Below are 22123 nucleotides of genomic sequence, written 5' to 3'. Positions count from 1 at the left end.
AAACACACAAACTTACAGAGCTGTGCAATGTTTACATTTGGCTAACAGCCCTGGACTGGCCGAGCGCTTTGCTCTCCTGAGTGCTACTCCAGTTGAAGTCTGATTCCAGAGCAGCATCTACTGCATTTGCTGGATATGCAGTAGCAACCAGTACGAACTGTATGTCATTGAGCTGAATCATTACAGAGCTGCTGAGTTCTGCTTCAATCGGTTCCAAGGAATTTATGAAATTTTGGTAACTAACAACTGGGATGAAAACAAATGAAATATTGCTGCAGAGTGCTAAAAATGAACTACTGGTATGCAAAAGATTGTGCTTTTCACTGCTGTAGGCATGTTCTGTATTTAATTGTTGGTTCATTTAAAATGCCGTTGTATTGCTTACCCGCTGGAATCCTTGTTTAAAAACCCTCAAGACCTATTACTTGAAAATACATTTCTTGTCCTTCTGCTTCACTTTTGGCGCTTGTTTTGCCACACACTCGCCTTTCCCTTTGTATTATTTCTCTCCTTCCTGAGTTGAACCCAGTGAACTGCATCCCCAGCTTGCACTCCCGCCCTGCTCATTTCCTGTTTCATAGGATCAATTAAGGGATTGTTCTCACAGCCCAGAGCACCGAAGCCTTGATCTTGAACTGTTAAAAGATCAACTGCAAAGGCCTACACTTGATATCAATCAGAGAATCTATTTTGTGGCTGCAGGATAATGTGAATAGAGCAAAAAAGCGCACATGAGTATGTCTTGTCCTCTGCCCCCAGCAGCAATACTTGGGAAAGACAAATATTATTGGTATTGTTAGTTGAAGGACCTGACATTACCTGTGCAACCACTGTATGTAAATTACTTCATGTTTTACCTGTTGGCATACCCACCCATCCATTTTCTGAGCCGCTTATCCTCACTAGGGTCGCGGGCGTACTGGAGCATATCCCAGCTGTCATCGGGCAGGAGGCGGGGTACACCCTGAACTGGTTGCCAGCCAATCGCAGGGCACATACAAACAGACAACCATTCGCACTCACAGTCACACCTACGGGCAATTTAGAGTCTCCAATTTATGCATGTTTTTGGGATGTGGGAGGAAACCGGAGTGCCCGGAGAAAACCCACGCAGGCACGGGGAGAACATGCAAACTCCACACAGTCGGGGCCGGGGATTGAACCCGGGTCCTCAGAACTGTGAGGCTGACGCTCTAACCAGTCGGCCACCGTGCCGCCCTGTTGGCATACCTTTCAACAAAATAATTCTGTTTGAAACTGGAGTACTCCCAATTGGCCATCTGTTGACATTGGCCTCCACTTCTCCTTCACAGGCAGAGAGACGGGCTTACAGGGAGGCTGAGATGTGCATGATGGATGACCTCACATCAGAGGGTGTCTTTCAAAAAGAGGAGGAGCCAGCCAGCCCAGACCCCCCGACATCCAGTCCTGACCATTTGCCATCCCAGCAACAAACAGATCCCGCCTCGCCAACCGTTGCCGTAACACCAGAACCAGTCGCCAGAGGAGAGCAGGCAACGCCCAGAGAGATCGAGTACCAGGTAAAAGCGGAATTTGCTTTGTTCATTCTCGTACATTCTTTTCTTGATGATGTTGACTTCTTGTCATTTTAACCGTGTTGTATTGCGCAGGCAGGACAGATGTGTACCAGTTCGTCTTTATTCTACCCTACTATACACTACCTTGCATCACTCTCTGACACCCATTTTGTGGTGGCATCATATGAAAACACAAAAAGCTAAAGAAAAATCAAAACACTTCATTTAAAAGTTCATGATTTTCATCCAATCATTACTGTTCATTTTTTTCCCCAAAATTTGGATCAGTGTCCAAACTGGATGAGCTATAATTTTTTAACCCACACACTGAGGAGTGAAATTCCTTCGACTTTTTTCCTGGATTCCTGCAGGATGACAGGGGCTTTGGCATCGGCACGTTAGTATTCGGGAAGCTGCGAGGTTTCTCCTGGTGGCCTGGCAGGATTGTTTCCTGGTGGATGAGTGGCCGGAGTCGAGCCGCTGACGGGACGCGCTGGGTCATGTGGTTTGGAGATGGCAAATTCTCCGTGGTGAGTGACTTGATCAGACACAGGCTCTTCTTCTGTTTTAAAAGTCATTCCTGACCAGTTGGAGTTATTTGCTATTTTAAACCGTCTAAATTCTTCCACTCCTTTTCCTTTTTTAGGTTTGTGTTGAGAAACTTATGCTGCTGAGCTCTTTCTCATCTGCCTTTCACCAGCCCACTTACAACAAACAGCCCATGTACCGTAAAGCCATCTTTGAGGCTCTGCAGGTAACACACCCTAACTTCCATCCATCCATTCTCAACACCGCTTACCCTGGTTAGGGTCATGGGGCGCTGGAGCCTATCCCAGCTGACTTTGGGCGAAAGGCGGACTACACCCTGAACTGGTCGGCAGTTAGTCGCAGGGAACATATAAACATGGACAACCATTCGCACTCGCATTCACACTGTCATTGAGTGGGAACTGAACCCACGCTGCCCGCACCAAAGTCAGGCGAGTGTACCACTCACGTCTGTTATTGTAGGAAATGTAATTGGGACATATCAAGCGATTATGTAACAAAACAAGTTTACAAATACTGTATGGCATAATCGCACATTTCAAAAGACACAAACCAAAAAGATCAGTTTTTGGTGAACGGCAAAGTCAGAATTTTGGAAAGTCTAAATCCTGACCAAACGTTCTCTTTTCAAGAAACACACACACACACTCAGACACACACACGGTCCAAAGTGTACCCCACCTTTTGCCCAAAGTCAGCTGGGAGAGGCGATCATATAAAATGGATAGATCGATTGCTAATGTCTATGTTTGTTTGTGTCCAGGTGGCAAGTATGCGAGCAGGACGACCCTCTCCTTCCTGTGACCCTAATGATGATGCAGAAGGTGTGGAGCCTCAAACCAGACAGATGATAGAATGGGCTATGACTGGCTTTTTGCCCAGCGGCCCACAGTCGCTGGACCCTCCTGAGGGTACACAGAGAAACGGACACACACACACGCACAAACACACACGAACACACGTAACGCATGCATGCACGTACAGACATACACAGTACAATAAAAAGCACATAAGTAATACTTATGTCATACTTACTGATCTCCACAGAGGAGCAGAATCCATATAAAGACGTCTACTCTGAGATGTGGGCAGAACCAGAAGCAGCATATACTCCTCCCCCTGCCAAGAAACCTCGCAAGAACGCCGCGGAAAAAGCCAAGATCAGAGAGGTGATCGACGAAGGAACCAGAGGTGAACAAAAGTTTACTGTGAAATTAAATATTACCCCATGATTGACGAGTGACCTGCCCAGGGGTTACACTTCCTCTTAAATCAGCTCAGCTAGGTATAGAAAATGGATGGATTAAGATTTTCAAAGAAGAAAGGTAAAGCCTACTTTCAGTCCAAATTAGGTTAGGATGTTAATATTCTTATTTAGAGATTTGTATTACAGTTCTTTGACAAATTATCTTTAACATAGCAGGACACTTCATCATTGTAATACAGAATATGTATTAACACAAGAACTGATATCACTAATATAATCCTCAATAAATCGTTTTATCAGAAATGAAGAATCTCTTGGCTTTTTGTTAAGTCTTGTGCATGCACCTGATAGAACAATACAATATTAACTTTATTTTGTACATTATGTATGTATAAATCATATTAATAACACCTTGTTTTGTTTCTCCAGAGAGACTTATACAGGAGATTAAAAAGAAAACCCGGAACATAGAAGGTACCATGTTTTTTTTTTTTTTTTTTTTTTTTTTTTTTAATGGAGAAGTAGGTAAATCTAGTATTTTAAATATAGCTTCAAACATTTAACTGAACACAATTTGTGACTACGGTGTGTGATTAATGTGTATTTCCCCCCCAGATATTTGTATCTCCTGCGGAAGCCTCAACGTCTCTCTGGAGCATCCCCTCTTCATGGGAGCAATGTGCGTGGGTTGCAAAGTAAGATGCTTACTGATGAAATATCTGCATTATTATAGGCACTCTAAGTGAAATTGTGTGAAGGTAACATCACCCAACATATGTGGCAAATTCAAGCCCATACTTAAAGAAAGGATTATTAAATTAAATAATATTGTTTATGTTTTTTTACAATGTGTTTTGAACAGAACAGGCAACTGAAAGAAGCCGACTTCAGCGAATAGCTAAATAAATTTGCTTTAAAAAATGTTTTCATTCATTTAGATTCAGATTCAGATAACTATTGATGCCTTTGGGGGCAACCCATTTGCATCTTCCAAGTCCAAATGCACATTCACCCTCAACAAACACTTAATAAGGCAACATCATAAAAGACATGGTAATTAGGTAATGGGACTGGTTGCAATACAAAAATAAATGACAAAACAAACAAACCAATGAATAAATAAATAAATAAATAACAATGAGATATTAGAAATGCAACACAATAAAACCTTGTCATTTGAAATATTAAAAGAAAAGGAATTCATTTAAAAAGAGTGGTGCTAGGAATAAAAGGCTGAGTATCTGTGCGTCCTCATCGGGGTCACACAATAATTAATGCAGGCCAGAGGCCATCAAGGCAAATTCTGTGGCAAGGACATGTTCTTTTTGGTTTCTAGTTTTTGGGGCTATTTCAGCCACCTGTTTCTCCCACTGAGAGCCCAAGCCTCTCTAACGGACTCTGATTATCTTGGAGCACACTTTGACAATGCCCATCAGGCAGTTTTTGTCTTCCACTAATAATCAATTGAACCAACAGATTAAAAAAAAAAAGGTTAAAATTGGATAAAAAAGCTGCAGTTGGCTGGTGACCAGTGAGGTTTCATCTAGGCTACATCTTACCCCTGACCCTAATTAGCACAAGCACTATAGGAAATGGATGGATGACAAAAAGAGACCAGAGTGGATTAATAGCTGAAGTGTGTTAAAACACATGGTTACATGACTACAAAGTAACACAATACAGACCCTTTGGTTTTCTTTTAAAGACTACCAATACTATTGCAATTACCGTAATTTCGCACCCATCTATAATGCGCACCCCCCAAAGTTGACCTCAAAGTTCTGGAAAACCCTATGTATAATGCATTTTTACTATGCATGATTTTGCTTCTACCCATATGATCAAAACATGAAGTATCTGTATTTGTTTTTTTCAAATAATTATTCTGAAGTTTAGCACTTTATTTGAGCACGTAATCCTTTTTTTTATTTACTTGCTCTTATTTTGAAATTAACAGCCTTACTTTTATTTAGTAAATTAGAAAACACACAGTTGTGCTCATATGTTTGATTACCCAGGCAGAATTTGTAAGATGGGTTTGATTCTTTAAAGAAAACATGAAGGACCAGGCGAAACACATTTAATTTTATTTTAATGGGACTCAAATTAAACGGTCAAGCATTTCAGAAAAGCATTATCATTAAACAAAACATAACCATAAAGAAATTAATGCTGGTTGTTGTTCAGTGAGTCATTTAAAAAAAAACAATATTTCACAAATTCTGCCAGCGTATGTAAACTTATGAGCACAACTGTACATATATGCAGTCATACGTACATCGTATTGGAATGAAAGTGTAGGCTACACTTTTTTTTATAACCACTAGGTGGCGGTGGCATTTTGGAATGTAAGTGTACAGCTTTTTCATAACCATTAGATGGTGGCATACATTTATAAAATGTGAAAGTTTTTTCCATTTGCCCCTATACCTATGTATAATGCGCACTATTGACTTTTGACAATTTTTTTTGGGGGGGGGGGAAATGCACATTATACACGAGAAATTAGGCTAGGTCATTAATATTTACTGCCCACACCTCCATGATCAATACATTATACATTCTTTTTGTCAGTAAGAATTATGAAAATGAAATAATGCAATATTTAATTATTTCAACCTCTGTTTTTCTCCTGGGCTCTGATAGAATTCCTTTCTAGAGTGTGCGTACCAGTATGACGATGATGGCTACCAGTCCTATTGCACCATCTGCTGCGGAGGCAGGGAGGTGCTCATGTGTGGCAACAACAACTGCTGTAGGTCAGTAGGCTGCTGTTGATTTTGGGATTAGTGGGCACCAGTTGAGTGTTGGTGTGGCCAAGGCCAAAAGTTTAGGCTGGACTTCAATGGAACCACTACATCTCCTTTTATGTCAAATTGTGAAAAATAGTTCTCACCGTTGCCAGATTTATTTGACTGAAAAAGTACAGGCCAAGGTCAATTTTGTCATGTGAAGTTTGTGATTATTTTATATCTATGGACAAGAAGTGTTTTTCCATACAAATACTGTAATTATGATATTACTACTGTGTTAGCGTAGGTTAGTGATAGACTACAGTGCATTCTGACTTTTGTACAAATTTGGGTTCCATTGTAGGTCCGTCGTAAACTGAGGACCCCCTGTAATCTACCTAATGAGTCAGCAAGGCAACCTATGTACTACTTTATTAATTTAATTATTAAAAAAAACTGCTCTGTCAATTATTCACAGAGATGTTTTTCAATCAAATTGTATATCATATAGCCAAACCCATGCGTCGCTAGTTGGGCATGGTAGCTATAAAAATACAGAAAACAATCACAGGAATTTTACAAAACTCAGCAGATGGTCTCTGTGACGTCTTACTGGTTGTAAGAAAAGTTTCCTCATGGATGTGTTTATGCTCAGGTGTTTCTGCGTTGAGTGTGTGGATCTATTGGTCGGAACCGGCTCAGCAGCGGCAGCCATCAAAGAAGACCCTTGGAACTGTTACATGTGTGGACCCCGAAACACCTATGGATTACTGCGGCGACGGGACGACTGGCCTTGCCGACTACAGCATTTTTTCGCCAACAATCATGAGCAGGACTTTGTAAGTCTTGTTTCTGTTTTTATGTTTTATATATATATATATATATATATATATATATATACAGTCACCTGCACAGAACATTCCCAGACAATTCTTCCTTACATCATTTTGTTTGGCACTCTCAATTACACGCTATGTACATTACTTAACAAAGTTATTAGCCCACCACCCAATGTAAGGTTTATGCCACAACTGTTAACAGCATTGGTTGTGTAATGTAATGTGCGTAATGTTTTTTTTCTCTTTCTGTAAGTCTTTATGAACCAGTTATTTAGCTGGATGAGAGCCCCTCTCTGCCTTCCAAGCAGGCACAGAGATTAAGCTTGAGCCTTCTTATTGTTGTTAGCTCATTTACTGGCTAACATTAAGACTGTGTCTACCTAATACTTTGGCCAGTGAGTCTTTATTATTGTAAAGAGGGTCCTCGGTTTACAACGGCAATCTTCAGGTTACGGACAGCTTGCAATTAACAAGTTTGTGCAGCGCCTTTAGAAAACTTTATCATGTGGCACAAGAATGCACAATCAGTAACCACTGTAGTTAGTGTTTTTCATTTCATTATTTTATATTTGTGGTATTGTGGTAGTATTTTTTAGACAAATATTTACTGTAATTATGACTTCACTACTGCATTGGCGTAGACTAGTGCTAGACTACAGCATACAGCATGTTCCAACTTACGTAAAAATTCGGGTTACGTTGCCGCTGTAGGAAAGGAACTCTCCCTATACCCCTATCAAGTCCTGTCAAAATCCTATTTAAGAATATTTGGGATTTCGTTCCTCTATAAACGTGCTACCATATTGTTACTTGACCAAATAGAATTCAGTGAATCTTGAAGCAATGATGAGCTTTGTTCCAGAAGCTGTTAGTTAACTAGTATGAGGGAAAATCTGCATCTAACAAAAACACAACACAACACTTTAATACCGTGTTGTTTATTAAGATGTTCGCTAAAAGAGACATCAGCGTTAGGCAAAAAGCACCTACTACTGCATATTTCTGCCCAATTCAACAGATCCTAATGAGCCTGACCATGTTGTCACTGTTGTCTCCCAGGAGCCAGCCAAGTTGTATGCTCCAGTTGCAGCAGAGAAGAGGCAGCCAATCAGAGTCTTATCACTGTTTGATGGCATCGCTACAGGTGTGCACATGAGCGAGTGTACTTGCGTCTGCTGAGATCACAGTGTTTATCACAACATCACAAATATCATGCACTCAGGTCTGTTGGTGCTAAAGGACCTGGGCATCCAGGTTGATAAATATGTGGCGTCCGAGGTTTGTGATGACTCCATCACTGTTGGCTTGGTCAGACATCAGGGACGCATCATGTACGTGGGCGATGTACGCAACGTAACCCATAAACATGTAAGTGAGGCTCTTTCTTCACATTTACGGTCTGTATTCACACTTCACTTTCTCACTTTACTTTCTCATTTAATTTGATGTTATATTTGTCCATTAGATCGAAGAGTGGGGACCATTTGACCTGGTGATAGGTGGAAGTCCCTGCAATGACCTCTCCATAGTAAACCCTGCACGAAAGGGCCTTTACGGTATTATACATTCAAGGAAAATAACAAATAACCATGTCACTATTGAAGTATTATATTACATTTAAATGTTGCTGAATTCTCGCAGAGGGAACTGGGCGATTGTTTTTTGAGTTTTACCGTCTGTTGCACGAGGCTCGTCCAAAAGAGGGTGACGGGCGGCCTTTCTTCTGGCTCTTTGAGAACGTGGTCGCCATGGGAGTCAGTGACAAACGGGACATATCTCGCTTTTTAGAGGTACTGTAATCTGGACTGTGTACATTACATCCCTGTTCTCATCTTTGTTCCCCACTTGTTGTTGCAGGATATCACTCACAATGTTTGTGTGTGAAATAGCTCAACAAATTATCATTATTGGAGTCGATTAGATCAAAGTCGAAGAAGGAGAAGAGGTGCAAAGCGGGTTATTTGGCAGAAAGAGAAGAGGAACGCACAGAGCCTAGAACTGAATGTGGGGACTTTGAATGTTAGGACTATGACAGGAAAATCTCAGGAGTTGGTTGACATGATGATTAGGAGAAAGGTTGATATATTGTGTGTCCAGGAGAGCAGGTGGAATGGCAGTAAGGCTAGAAGTTTAGGGGCAGGGTTTAAATTATTTTACCATGGTGTAGATGGGAGGAGAAATGGAGTCGGGGTTATTTTAAAAGAAGAGTTGGCAAAGAATGTCTTGGAGGTGAAAAGAGTTATCAGATCGAGTGATGAGGCTGAAACTTGAACTTGAGGGTGTTATGTATAATGTGATTAGTGGCTATGCTCCACAAGTAGGACGTGACCTAGAGGTGAAAGAGAAATTCTGGAAGGAGCTAGACGAAGTAGTTCTGAGCATCCCAGACAGAGAGAGAGTCATGATTGGTGCAGATCTTAATGGACATGTTGGTGAAGGCAACAGGGGTGATGAATCCAGGAAAGAAAGCTTCCAGAAGACTGGACCACTACATCCAAGGTGATCAGAGAGGCAGGCAAGGAGAGTACTTGGTGTATCTTCTGGCAGGAAAGGAGAGAAGGAGACTTGGTGGTGGAACCTCACAGGAGAGGAAATCATACAAGGAAAAAGGTTAGCTAAGAAGAAGTGGGACACTGAGAGGACCGAGGAGAGGCGAAAGGAATACATTGAGATGCGACATAGGGCAAAGGTAGAGGTGGCAAAGGCCAAACAAGAGGCATATGATGACATGTATGCCAGGTTGGACACTAAAGAAGGAAAAAATGATCTATACAGGTTGGCCAGACAGAGGGATAGAGATGGGAAGGATGTGCAGCAGGTTAGGATGATTAAGGATAGAGATGTAAATTTGTTGACTGGTGCCAGCAGTGTGCTAGATAGATGGAAAGAATACTTTGAGGAGTTGATGAATGAGGAAAATGAGAGAGAAGGGAGAGTAGAAGAGGGAAGTGTGGTGGACCAGGAAGTGGCAATGATTTGTAATGGGGAGGTTAGAAAGGCATTAAAGAGGATGAAAAATGGAAAGGCAGTTGGTCCTGATGACATTCCTGTGGAGGTATGGAAGCATCTAGGAGAGGTGGCTGTGGAGTTTTTGGCCAGCTTGTTCAATAGAATTCTAGCGCGTGAGAAGATGCCTGAGGAATGGAAGAATAGTGTGCTGGTGCCCATTTTTAAGAACAAGGGTGATGTGCAGAGCTGTGGGAACTATAGAGGAATAAAGTTGATGAGCCACACAATGAAGTTATGGGAAAGAGTAGTGGAGGCTAGACTCAGGACAGAAGTGAGTATTTACGAGCAACAGTATGGTTTCATGCCTAGAAAGAGTACCACAGATGCATTATTTGCCTTGAGGATGTTGTTGGAAAGGTACAGAGAAGGTCAGAAGGAGCTACATTGTGTCTTTGTAGATCTAGAGAGAGCCTATGACAGAGTACCCAGAGAGGAACTGTGGTACTGCATGCGGAAGTCTGGAGTGGCAGAGAAGTATGTTAGAATAATACAGGACATGTACGAGGTCAGCAGAACAGCGGTGAGGTGTGCTGTAGGTGTGACAGACGAATTTAAGGTGGAGGTGGGACTGCATCAGGGATCAGCCCTGAGCCCCTTCCTGTTTGCAGTGGTGATGGATAGGCTGACAGATGAGGTTATACTGGAATCCCCATGGACCATGATGTTTGCAGGTGACATTGTGATCTACAGTGAAAGCAGGGAGCAGGTGGAGGAACAGTTAGAACGATGGAGGCATGCACTGGAAAGCAGAGGAATGAAGATTAGCCGAAGTAAGACAGAATATATGTGCATGAATGAGAGGGGTGGTGGGGGAAGAGTGAGGCTACAAGGACAAGAGATAGCGAGGGTGGAGGACTTAAAATACTTGGGGTCAACCGTCCAAAGCAATGGTGAGTGTGGTCAGGAAGTGAAGAAACGGGTCCAAGCAGGTTGGAACGGGTGGAGGAAGGTGTCATGTGTGTTATGCGACAGAAGAGTGTCTGCTAGGATGAAGGGCAAAGTTTATAAAACAGTGGTGAGGCCAGCCATGACGTACGGATTAGAGACAGTGGCATTGAAGAGACAACAGGAAGCAGAGTTGAAGGTGGAAAAGGATGAGGCGCTGTGGCGACCCCTAAAGGGACAAGCCGAAAGGAAAAGAAGAAGAAAGGAGTGGATTAGATCAGATTCAAAGATGCTTTACATATAAACTAAACACAGAGTTAGACCAACAACAAAAAAAGTGAGTTATGCATACCACTGTTGTGTTCACCTGCAGTGCATTAATATGACAGATGTATTTTGACAATTGGGGAAAATTTGAGCATTTTTCTCCCTCGTGATAAAAGTCAGCAAAGGGGCAAAAATATCCTGGGCGATTATCCCGTGGTGTGTTAAGAGGGAGTTTTCCTCCTCTATCTTCGACTGAAGCGGTTGGCCAACAATTGTAAATGTTAAACCTAATAATTTCTGATCTCAAATCCTGATGTGTGTGGTCAACACAAGAGTTTGTTTGTCTAACATGTCTTCCAAGTCAGTCACCACAAAAGAGTAAATGTGATTAACAATTACGTCACAATAAACTGTTGAAAGTAACTCACTCTCTATTCAGTGCAACCCTGTGATGATCGATGCCAAGGAAGTTTCTGCTGCCCACCGAGCTCGATATTTCTGGGGAAACCTGCCCGGCATGTCAAGGTGGTAAAAACACCGTCACACAAACAACTTGACACAATTTATCAATTTGAAAATGTTTATAATTTTGAAGTAACTTCTTGACAATATCTTCAACAAACAGACCCATGAGCCCCATGACGAATGATAAGCTGGACCTGCAAGAGTGTCTTGAGCATGGTCGTACTGCCAAGGTATCCGTGTGCACGTGTGTGTCTATGTGTTTGCCCAGTATGCAAGCATGCAAGTGCAATTCTCTTGTGAGTAAATACTCAAATTTCCATGTATGGACATAATGGACCGAGATAGACACCATGTATATGATATACAGTACAGCATATGATGTTACTATTAATTATATGATACGTTTATTTATTATTATTTATTTTATTTACTTGTAGTAAGTAAATTGCCATATACTTTGGAAATGGAGCTGGAAATTTCTATTGCCATTACAATGTGTAAATCCAATTGTTGGAGATGAATGTACATTTATGGTGAATAAATCTTTCACAGAAAATTTGTAGGACTTTATCTTTACTTATACATACTTTTTGAATTGTGTTCTGTTTCTGTGGCAGCAAAATAAACAGTTAATTGGCTAGTCAGTTATTTTTGCAACAAACATAGCCAACAATGTCCTATACCCTATATCATAGGACAGTTTTAGGATTAAAAAAAGAATATTTGTCTATGTGTGTTTGTTTGTCTGTCTGTTTGGTTCTGGATGCAAATTCCAGTTTGAGAAGTTGCGTACGATAACGACTCGCTCCAACTCTGTGAAGCAGGGGAAAGATGAGCATTTCCCCGTCTACATGGACAACAAGGAGGACATCCTCTGGTGCACTGAGATGGAAAGGTACATTTGTGCACATACGTGTGAGTGCGTGTGCGTAAATGTGTGTGTTTGTGTGTGTATCTGTGTGTACAACGTTGTATTTTAAATCCCCCCGAGTTTCCCCTTTTCCTGTTTACATATTCACAACAGAAACTGAAGTACATACAAGCCGATTTGAGGGCTTCATTTTGCTTTGGAAGTAAAAAAAACTTTGCTTTGGAAGTAAAAAACTATCTCTCAAAAAAAAATCGACAGTGGGACCGCAAATGTTGCAATCCATTCTAGATGCTTTTGTCGATGTTTGGGTTTTTAATACATTTTCCCCATTACAAAGCCACTGCCATCAAAATTACAGTACATTTTAAAGTAACATTTTAGCATTCTTAACTTCCAACTGTCAAGTGTAAAAAGAGGTTACATGTTGTATAATGTAGCGAAATCAAACTCAAACAAAAGATAACTAGATGACCTTTAGTGTATACAGGGTCATCTTGGTTTATGACGATCCAGGCGTAACCACATTTTAAGGTTATAAGTGGCGTTCTGTGTAAAACAAGGCACACTGAGTTACTGCTAGACTTACTGTTTTTCATTTGATTTTGTTTTTATATTTGTGGCCTTGAAATGTTCCATACAAATATTCAGTGGTGGGAAGTAAGAAAGTACAAAAACTTCGCTACTGTACTGAAGTAGATTTTAGAACTTTTTTCTGACAACTTTTTACTTTTACTCCATTTTAAAACAGATATCTGCACTTTCCACTCCTTATTTTTTCAAAATAGGCTCATTACTCTTTTTGTAACCTCCGTGGATGAAGACCTGACATTAAATATACGTAAACAGAGCGCTAAAGTCAACTGTGTTTGAGATCTTGATTGACAGATCAAGATCAATCAGATTATTAGGCGGAATGGAGGGAACATTAATGTTGACAAGAGATACGGAGAAGCACAATATTCCCTTTCTATGGCCATATTTAAGAGAATTGTTTGAATTGTTGTCAGCTCCCAGAATCATTTGTGGCTAATGTATTATGTCTTGTGCCATCTTAAAACCAACAAGCTTCTTCCGTTCAAAAATTCTTCGCATGTTGTAGTGGTACAAATTGTCCAAATTATTATTACTAATTAACTCGCAATTGCACCGGATAGCCACTGATGGAATGAAGGCGTTCAGTACTTGCGTATATAGTGGGGGAGGGCCGACTCGTGCCAGAAAAGCCAAGTGTGTACTTGGGCTTGGTTTTAGCCATGCCCCAAAAATCCGCACAACTGAAATGGTGAAAAAGAGTTCAACGTTGTATCTCAACAATTCACCACTGAATTGTTCTCAGTCTTTGCACTTGCCAATTGAAAACTGACAGTGAAAATACATTAAAAAAAAATGTTTTCTATTATAAATTTGCTGTCTGGTGTGACGTCCTGAAGGTAGAAGTTTGACCTCTGAAGTATCGCACCACAATAATATCATTTGCATTTGAAAGGTTCCGCTGTACTGTTAAGAAATGTACTATCGTATAAATCAAATAACAATTCTGTCTATTGGTAACAAAATTGCTATCCTGTTTCTTCTCTAAATGATGATATGTGTGTATCCAGGGTGTTTGGTTTCCCGGTCCACTACACCGACGTGTCCAACATGAGTCGTCTGGCTAGGCAAAGGCTGCTGGGACGTTCATGGAGTGTTCCCGTCATCAGGCACCTCTTTGCCCCTCTTAAGGAGTACTTCGCCTGCAACTAGTCACACAACAACTCTCTCTCTCTCTCTCTCTCTCTCTCCCTCTCTCTCTCTCTCCTGCTCTCGCTCTCTCTCTCACACACTCACTCTCAATCTCTCTCGCTCTCGCTCTCTCTCTCTCTCTCTCTCTCTCTCTCTATTTCTCTATTTCTCTCTCAGAAACAGACACGCAAACACACACTCACACAAATAGCACACACACTTTTTGACAACAGATAACTGTACATAATACACAGCTTGTACATGAAGGTTGGCTGACGCAGATGAAACAGATGACCAGACAGACATACACATACACCACACACACTGCTTAGGACTTCATCCCTTGATCCCAAATAACCTACTGGCTAATCTTGGTCCCCAGGTGCTACCTTGCACACACACACACAAATACGCACGCATGTGCGCACGCGCACACACACATCCATCCATACACACACACACACACACTTGCTAGTGCAGTTTCTGTACTATATGTCACACACAAACTTCCTTCCACCTGACCTTAAACCGATGTCTTCTGCTGTTCTGCATTAGTTACAGTCCCTATGAGGAACCAACACAGGACATCTCTCTCAATACTCCACCAAAACTTATTATTACAAATGTAAGATTTTACACACGCAGTGGAGGTGGTGGAGTTGCATTACTCATGCAATGAACATAAATATCAATACACACATCCACCCCACACTCCAGCTAAAACCCACGGTGCTTGCCGGGCTGTACAAATGGTGCCACTTTCACATGACATAATTACTGTTCTTGGTGCTCCCAGAGACTTGTGGTCTCGGTTTGTTTTCAGTTGCTGCAGTTTTGGGTCCCTAACTGATTTAAACTAAATACTTCCAAGCAGGCACAGAGATTAAACCAGCTACAGAGTATACTCGAGGGCTGAGAGAGAAAGGAAAAAACAACAATAATACAAGGTAAATTTCACTAAATTAACTCCTCTGTTGAATAAATCTCATTGGATGAGTTAATCATCAGTGCATTGAGCCAAAGTAACCCCAATTATATTTTCATTTGTACTTGGGTATCAAGTTACTGTATGTGTCTTGCAGAGCTATTCAGAACGGTCATTTAGGAATCCCGCTGCGGTAGGGGTACATTTAACTCTTCACTCTCTGGGAATGGGCCTTTCAAAATATACAAAATGTACTTGCACGATAGTATCGAGTGCTCTCAAGTGGCCAGAAAAAAACATATGGCTTGTGTAGGAGCCTCCAGGGAATTTAGTAGGATTTCATAAAAAAAAAAAAAAAAAAGTGATGCACTGTATTTGTAGTTACTTGAAACATCTTTGTCTTTTCAAAATTAACATTATGTAAACAACACCCCCTCTTTTATATACACAATATTTATACACAGTAATATACAATAACCCTCTTAACACTGTGGAAAATATAGCATTTGCATAGAAAAACAGCATTTTCAGCACAACATATCTGTCATGTTTATGTAATGTGTTGCAGCTGCACATGCCATTTTTGGTGTTGTGTGTTAGTAGACTACTGAACAGCCTGATTATTCTCCAACATGCTTCAACTTAATATACGATAATTCTTCGCTTCCAATACAGTAGCCTAGTAAATAACTGACAGCTATTGTACTTTATCTTGTAATATTTACTGCCATTTAGGATACACTATACACTTGGTTGAGCTTGTTTTCTTTTAAACAATCTCAAACGATTTATTCAATAGATGTTTTTATTATTTAGTCAGTTATAGTATGATAGAATTATCCCAACACGATACAACCCAAATTTTTCTTCCTCACGTATTTGCTGCTGTGCAACAAACACGCTAATATTCATAATTAACACTGTTGTATCACATCTGTTACTGTTGTATCTCATTATCACATCTGTTACTATTGTATCTCATTCAAATAATGTGACTGGAATAATAATAGTTCCAAGTGCCTGGCTGCTCTGTACCCCTGGGACCACGTGTGTTCCACAAAGGCGTGAGATTCAGATAAGACGGCCATGACTCTGAAAAGATGACATCGGCTTGTCTGTCAATATGTGAGGCTAGGGCTGCAGCATCAGTTTTTATTTGCTGTAGTTTTCAAGTTCACCAGTGTGTGACTTAATCATTGGAGCTTCATTCAGTGAAATAATGAATACATTTCATCCTAGGTTATGTCACGCTCTTTTAGACATAATTCTTTGGATTTTTATGTGAAAACGTAATCACTCCATCACTGGATAATGAATCGCAATGGTGACTGCAGTGCAAGAGATTTCTGTATAAAACAACTGAATTTACTTTATATTATGTTACTGTGAAACAGATGAGAATAGATGACATATTTTAATATTATGATAACACCAATATCACAATAATGTAATAATCTTGTACATTTAAGTTTTTCCACAAACTTAAAAAAATGACATTATCTTATACATTCACTTTTCTCATGTTAATTGTATGATGAAGTGATGAGAGTACTGAGTACTGATTTACTGATATGTATTACTTGGATATAAAAACATGATAATCATTTGAGTGGATTTGGATTTAGAATCAGAAATGCGAATCTGTCGTTTCACAGTTGTACGTTGATTTATGTAGAGCTGTCGACACATGGCTCATTAAAACAAAGACGTGACGATTGGATTCACGCTTAAGAGTTACACGTTCCCATTGATTGCTGGACCTTTTCTCTCGACCCAGCTGCAATTAATGAAAATCCACGATATAGAGAGAGCATATAATAAAACTTTCTGTGAAAATATATTTTAAGCCTTAAAATAGCCCTTCCATGTGCTTCAAATACATTTAAACGTAATAAAACACAGAGGGAGTGTGTTGTTTCCATACAAAACTATTGGCATAAGCCACAGATTTCCATGATATAGTGGGAATTTTAACAGAAAAATCTGCGTCATAGCGGGACCACGATAGGTATACCTGTAAAGCTGGGTATTACTGTCTGCTGACATTTCTTATCTTTTCATCAAAACAAAATGAGATGCAATGTTGACAGAACATCAAGAAAAATAATGACATTAGCATCATGTGAAAATAATATACTGTACAGTATTCATTCAATTTAAACTCAACATCAGACAGCATCAGTATGAATATCTGACACTGGTGCTTATTACACCTTGACCGATTTTGAGAAATATCATGATACTGTATCAGTATATTTTCCCCTTTTAAAGTGTGATCAAAATGGCCCAATCAGTAAGGTTTAACTCATCCAGCGAGAGTATTCAAGCCTGTTAGGAGAGTAACGATAACAGCCGTAGCACGGTGTCAAAAGGAGATACTATGAACTAATGGACCTTTAATGGTGGAAAACAACCTCTCTCGTGCCTCGCCCTCTTGTGCTCTGCTGCTGTGTTGTTGGGTGACAAACTAAAAGAAGGTTTGGTTGTAAGCAACCCATTCTTGCAGCTCAACTCTCTTGCTTTATTTTATAGGGATGCAAAATGTTCTGTAGTTCTTGAGCAACAACATCCACTAGAGGGTGAGGCAGACCTCTACTCTGTAGACACTATGCTGGCTTTTGCCTTCCTATAAGTGGAACAGATTGCCACGTGTTAGTATCAGAAAACTTTTTATTTCACTTCGAAACACTGCATTGTTAGTGCATGGTGGTGCAGGCCCTCTTGAAATTGAACAGAATACAACAGGGATCTTATTTGTTAACTTGCAAAATCTCTTTCAGTCTGGTGCTTTTGGTCCCAAGTTGGCCACTTTTTCTAGAGAAAACCTTCCAATCCTCTGACCTTCCTCAGAAACCAGCTAACAACTGGACACACAGTCGACACACACGTGCACAAACAATCAGAAACCGTAAACCAGCAGTTCTGTCTGTTGTTTTTTTTCGCCATCATGTTTACTCTCCGTTTATACAACCAAACTTCAGGTGCTTTTTCAACCAACCTTCAGGTGCTTTTTCACCTCTGCTCTTTATACAATGCTCAACAGTGCAGGTTACACACACACATAAATACACAGTCGCTGGAAACATTCTCAGTGCGGTGCTGATGTACTCAAAATACATCAACTGTTGATGCACAGAACATGCATAGACACTGTGTTTCTGCAGGACACCTGTCGCCACCAGGCCTTCCATGGCACTGCTGGGTGTGACATCATAACCCTGCGCTGCATTGGTGCTGTCAAAACACCCCCTATTCCCCTCAGATACTGCATGTCGGTCTGTCAGTGTAATCTCATGTTAGATTAGGGAGTAATGGTGATGATAAAAATAATAGTAGTATTAATTATAATAATAATCTGTTATTTTGTGTGTGTGTGTGTGTGTGTGTGTGTGTGTCCTGTTCAAGGTCGGTGCTCAGTTCAGTTCAGTCTCAGCCAAGAGGGGAAAGAAGCTTGAGAAAACATATTACAGTTAGTTATAGTGACTTTGTCTTGTCTGGAGAACAGGAGGTGAAAGATACTCTCAAACAAGAAATGTGTTCAAACAACACCAACTGCAGTCTTGCAATTGGGGCAAATTCTATTTGCTATACAGTGGAACCTTAAATTTCAAACAGAAAAACATCAAACAAATGTTTTTCTTTTTCGTTGTCTGTTTATATGACGCTACCTCAGAAAGGTACCTGTTAATAGCAAAAAGGAGAAAAGTGCTAGTGACAAACTTAAAGCTGAAAATCTAATTGCACATAGTGGTAGCAGAGCGACGAAAGTGGTACATGCATTTTTCTTACGTCAACATTTTGACAGTAATAATAAAAAAGGCCCCATTTTTTATGTAACCTGAACCCCGCACAGACCAACCAGCCCTACAGGAAAGAAAGCTCAGAATCAGCTTGGACTCTTATGCATTTAGCCATATGGTCAGTCGTTTAGTATACACATCTCTGTTCACACGATTCAGTACAACATGGTTAAACATAGTCCATCAACAATAATAATTAAAGGGAAAATACCTCCCAAAGGGCCTGATTTACTAAGATCTCAAATAGCGAGTGCTAAATTGCATATTCACTCTTAAAAAAATTGCGTGTTCTATGTGATTTACTAAGATTACGATATTTTGCTGAAGTCCCAAATAGTGGGCTCTAAATTGGGTGATAACTAATAGATTATGTGCGCTGTTGGCAAGAGGTGTCAAAGTGGTGGAGACTGCTGTATTTAAAAGATGAAGTTTGAAGTGATGGAATTGGAAGTGTTAGTGGAAAACAAAAATAATACTGTAGTGAGTAACACAAAAGACATTTATTGCTCACATCATTTTGGGGAAGTCAGCAACCGAAAAAAAAAAAAAAAAAGCCATGTTTTGAGTGATTTAACTTACCGGGTGTGTGGGAATTGGATTCATCTGCCTATCCTGCATAACATTGCATTTAAAACTTGGAAGAGGCCAGCACCAATTGTCACCACGTGCTGAAATGGCCCAGAGACAAGGAAATGCAGAGTTTTGTCGTAAGTGATATGGAATGACTTGTCTTGTGACTGGCTCCAAGTCTTAGATGATTCAGAAGCTCCAAGATTGCATCGCTGAATAGATGATATGTCGCCATAATTTTGCTTTCTGGCATTTCACGTTTAGACGAGCAGAAAAGATCCATTCTCCCCGCCACCTCTCTTTTTGCCTGCGCTACGCTGGCACTGCTTTGCATGCCGGGTTGCATCTGTCTTTCAAATGATGACATAATAATATAAATAAGACATCGCAATGCATCTCAGGTTCGATAAATCGCGTTGCGCGTGCTGAACTCACCATTTGCATATGATGTTACCAGAACGTGCAAAATGAACTGTGCGGCAATTTTGCTTGTTTTTCAGATGCAATCTTGGGTGCGTCAAGTTAGTAGATTAGCTTCCACACCTGTTTACGTGAGAAATCAAATTTACGCCCATTTCTGCATGCACAAACCTGTAGTAAATCAGGCCCAAAGGGAGCAGTGTGTAGTTGCCATGCGCATTCATCACCATGTTTGTCGCATGCCGTAAACCAGTGGTCCCCAACTTTTTTTGCACCACGGACTGGTTTAGAGTAGGCATTTTTTTTCACGGACCGGCTGTCAAGGTGTGCCATATATATACAGCAAAAATAAATTGACACAACTGGCTTAAAAACGAATGTTAAATGCTTGAAAAATACAACTCATCATAATGCATAACGGATAAAAGAAGCTTTCTTTTTCTTTGAGGTCGTAGGCTCTTCTTCTGGCTCCTCAGGTGGCCTTTTTCCTTTTAAAAAGAAGCTCTCCTATTGTTTGCTTTTTACTCATTTTGCTAGTTTGCGGACTTATTTTTAGTAACGTATCACGTGGCCGACCTACAGTCTAGTGTTGTTTCGTTCCCGAACGAATCAAAAGAACAAATCTTTTCAGTGAACGTAATGATGTGAATCAGTTTATGAAATGATTCGTTCTTTGAGCTTGGCCGCCGGCATGAGCAAGTCGGCTGGGAGCGGAAACGGAACCGCTGCAGCGTTCTGTGCGGTCTTGACGTGTCAATTGCGACGCGCAGCTGTTGGAGCGGAGAAGCTCCGGTAATCTCCGGTCATTTTTCACACATTTGACACACGAAAATGCAGTACAACGGATATTATATAAATTGGTCATTCCTTCTATGCGGCCCGGTAACAAATGCCTCACGGTCCGCGGACCACGGGTTGGGGCCCACTGCCGTATACTATTAATAGTGGTTCACTTCTTCTTACAATAAGTTACGCCAATTATACAGCCGTTATTTTTTTTTTTTACAAATGTGTGAAAGTTAAAAATGATAAAATGTTAACATTTCCCGTATAATTAATATAGTTTTTATAACATACAACATTATTGTTTATTATTATGACAATTTGGGTACAGATTTGAGCAAAAATCACAGAGGTTGACGAGCATGATTGGCTTTCGCGGGCCACATAAAATGATGTCTGGCACCTATTCACTCGAGGGATGTTTGGACTCAATGAGCAAATGATCTGGCATATAAAAATGCCATTTTTATTCCCACTCCTTTCAAGGTTGCAATCTAGGCCACCGAGGCAGTGCAGTCATTTGTGATATTGTTCAAGTGGCACTGTCGTTAGTCCCATTTGTATTTCAGGTAATTCTTTGCTGTGATTTCTGACAGAACTACATTCCAATCCGTTGCAGCTGTACATGTAAGTCGTTCTTGTATGTTAATTACAAACCATGTTCACACACTAAACCGAATATGATAATTAGTTCCTAACATTGACAACACAATGTTATACAGGCTGAGATCATTTCATGCCAATAACCCGTCCCTTTCTCAGATGCAGCCATGTTTTTAGCCCTAATCGTGCACAATTATCATCTTCTAACTGCTTTATGTTATTATTGCTGACTTAGTAGGGAGAATAATTCATTTGCTTTGATCAAAGAGTAAAGCTAGCTAAACAGGCTAGAGACGACCACTGTCTCAGTTTGAGGTGTGATGTGAACATGTTTCTGTTTGAGAGTGCAAGGGGGACAAGAGCCAGAGGAATGCAAGCATCGTTTTGATTGACAGCTGTCAATTGTTAAGAGTTGAGGTTGTCTTAAGACAGTGAAGATGGTTAGCCTAATGACAGCTTTTAGGCTGAGTGATGCGCAGTTTTCAACACTGATATCAGACTCGCACGTACACACCAAAAAAAACCAAAAAAATTACTGTTGTTCACATACACACAGAGCAAACATTGCACATACACGTCTACAAACACAACACTTACACACCCAATGCTGCAGCGCATTCAGATGACACTCATCTCAAGGACTACATGAAAGATGAGCTTTTAGGAAAAGTGGAACTGCTGGTGTTTCAAAAAGGTGCTACAATTGTTTTCTGAAAATAAGAAAAAATATATTGCTAGGAGTATAAAAGTTTGTCTTTACAATGACTGTATTTAAGTTTGTTGTAGTAATGAAGAGGCACTATTATTATTTTACTCTTGTATGAATATGAACTAATTAAAAGGCATTTTAACTTTGTACTTGAACAATGTAAGAAAAGAACCGTGAATAAAAAAAAAGACTGTTTCTTGTGATTCGGTGAATGTACTTTATGTGTTTT

General features: G+C 40.3%; 1 protein-coding gene across 10 annotated transcripts in view; it reads left to right on the top strand.

The window, feature by feature from the left end:
* The window catches only part of dnmt3aa (DNA (cytosine-5-)-methyltransferase 3 alpha a), a 47624-nt gene extending 25535 nt beyond the window's left edge, over window positions 1–22089 (top strand). For 7 of the 10 annotated variants that reach the window (XM_061703763.1, XM_061703761.1, XM_061703757.1 and 4 more), the window contains 17 exons: window positions 1314–1541; window positions 1910–2068; window positions 2185–2292; window positions 2851–2998; window positions 3135–3278; window positions 3724–3768; window positions 3910–3989; window positions 5941–6053; window positions 6682–6865; window positions 7925–8009; window positions 8088–8233; window positions 8331–8421; window positions 8507–8655; window positions 11466–11551; window positions 11652–11721; window positions 12268–12386; window positions 13964–22089. In XM_061703763.1, coding sequence (XP_061559747.1) covers window positions 1314–1541; window positions 1910–2068; window positions 2185–2292; window positions 2851–2998; window positions 3135–3278; window positions 3724–3768; window positions 3910–3989; window positions 5941–6053; window positions 6682–6865; window positions 7925–8009; window positions 8088–8233; window positions 8331–8421; window positions 8507–8655; window positions 11466–11551; window positions 11652–11721; window positions 12268–12386; window positions 13964–14105 — 2097 coding nt within the window. In that variant the 3' untranslated portion in view covers window positions 14106–22089. Of the gene's footprint in view, window positions 1–1313; window positions 1542–1909; window positions 2069–2184; window positions 2293–2850; window positions 2999–3134; window positions 3279–3723; window positions 3769–3909; window positions 3990–5940; window positions 6054–6681; window positions 6866–7924; window positions 8010–8087; window positions 8234–8330; window positions 8422–8506; window positions 8656–8722; window positions 8811–11465; window positions 11552–11651; window positions 11722–12267; window positions 12387–13963 lie in introns of those variants that run through there. The other 3 variants (XM_061703762.1, XM_061703765.1, XM_061703766.1) reach the window with 2 other exon arrangements.
* Window positions 22090–22123: the final 34 nt, after the last annotated feature.

The sequence above is a fragment of the Phycodurus eques genome, chromosome 18 (assembly GCF_024500275.1).
Source record: "Phycodurus eques isolate BA_2022a chromosome 18, UOR_Pequ_1.1, whole genome shotgun sequence".
Taxonomy (NCBI): domain Eukaryota; kingdom Metazoa; phylum Chordata; class Actinopteri; order Syngnathiformes; family Syngnathidae; genus Phycodurus; species Phycodurus eques.
The sequence above is the reverse complement of the archived record's forward strand: the minus strand, read 5'-3'. Positions and strand labels throughout refer to the sequence as shown.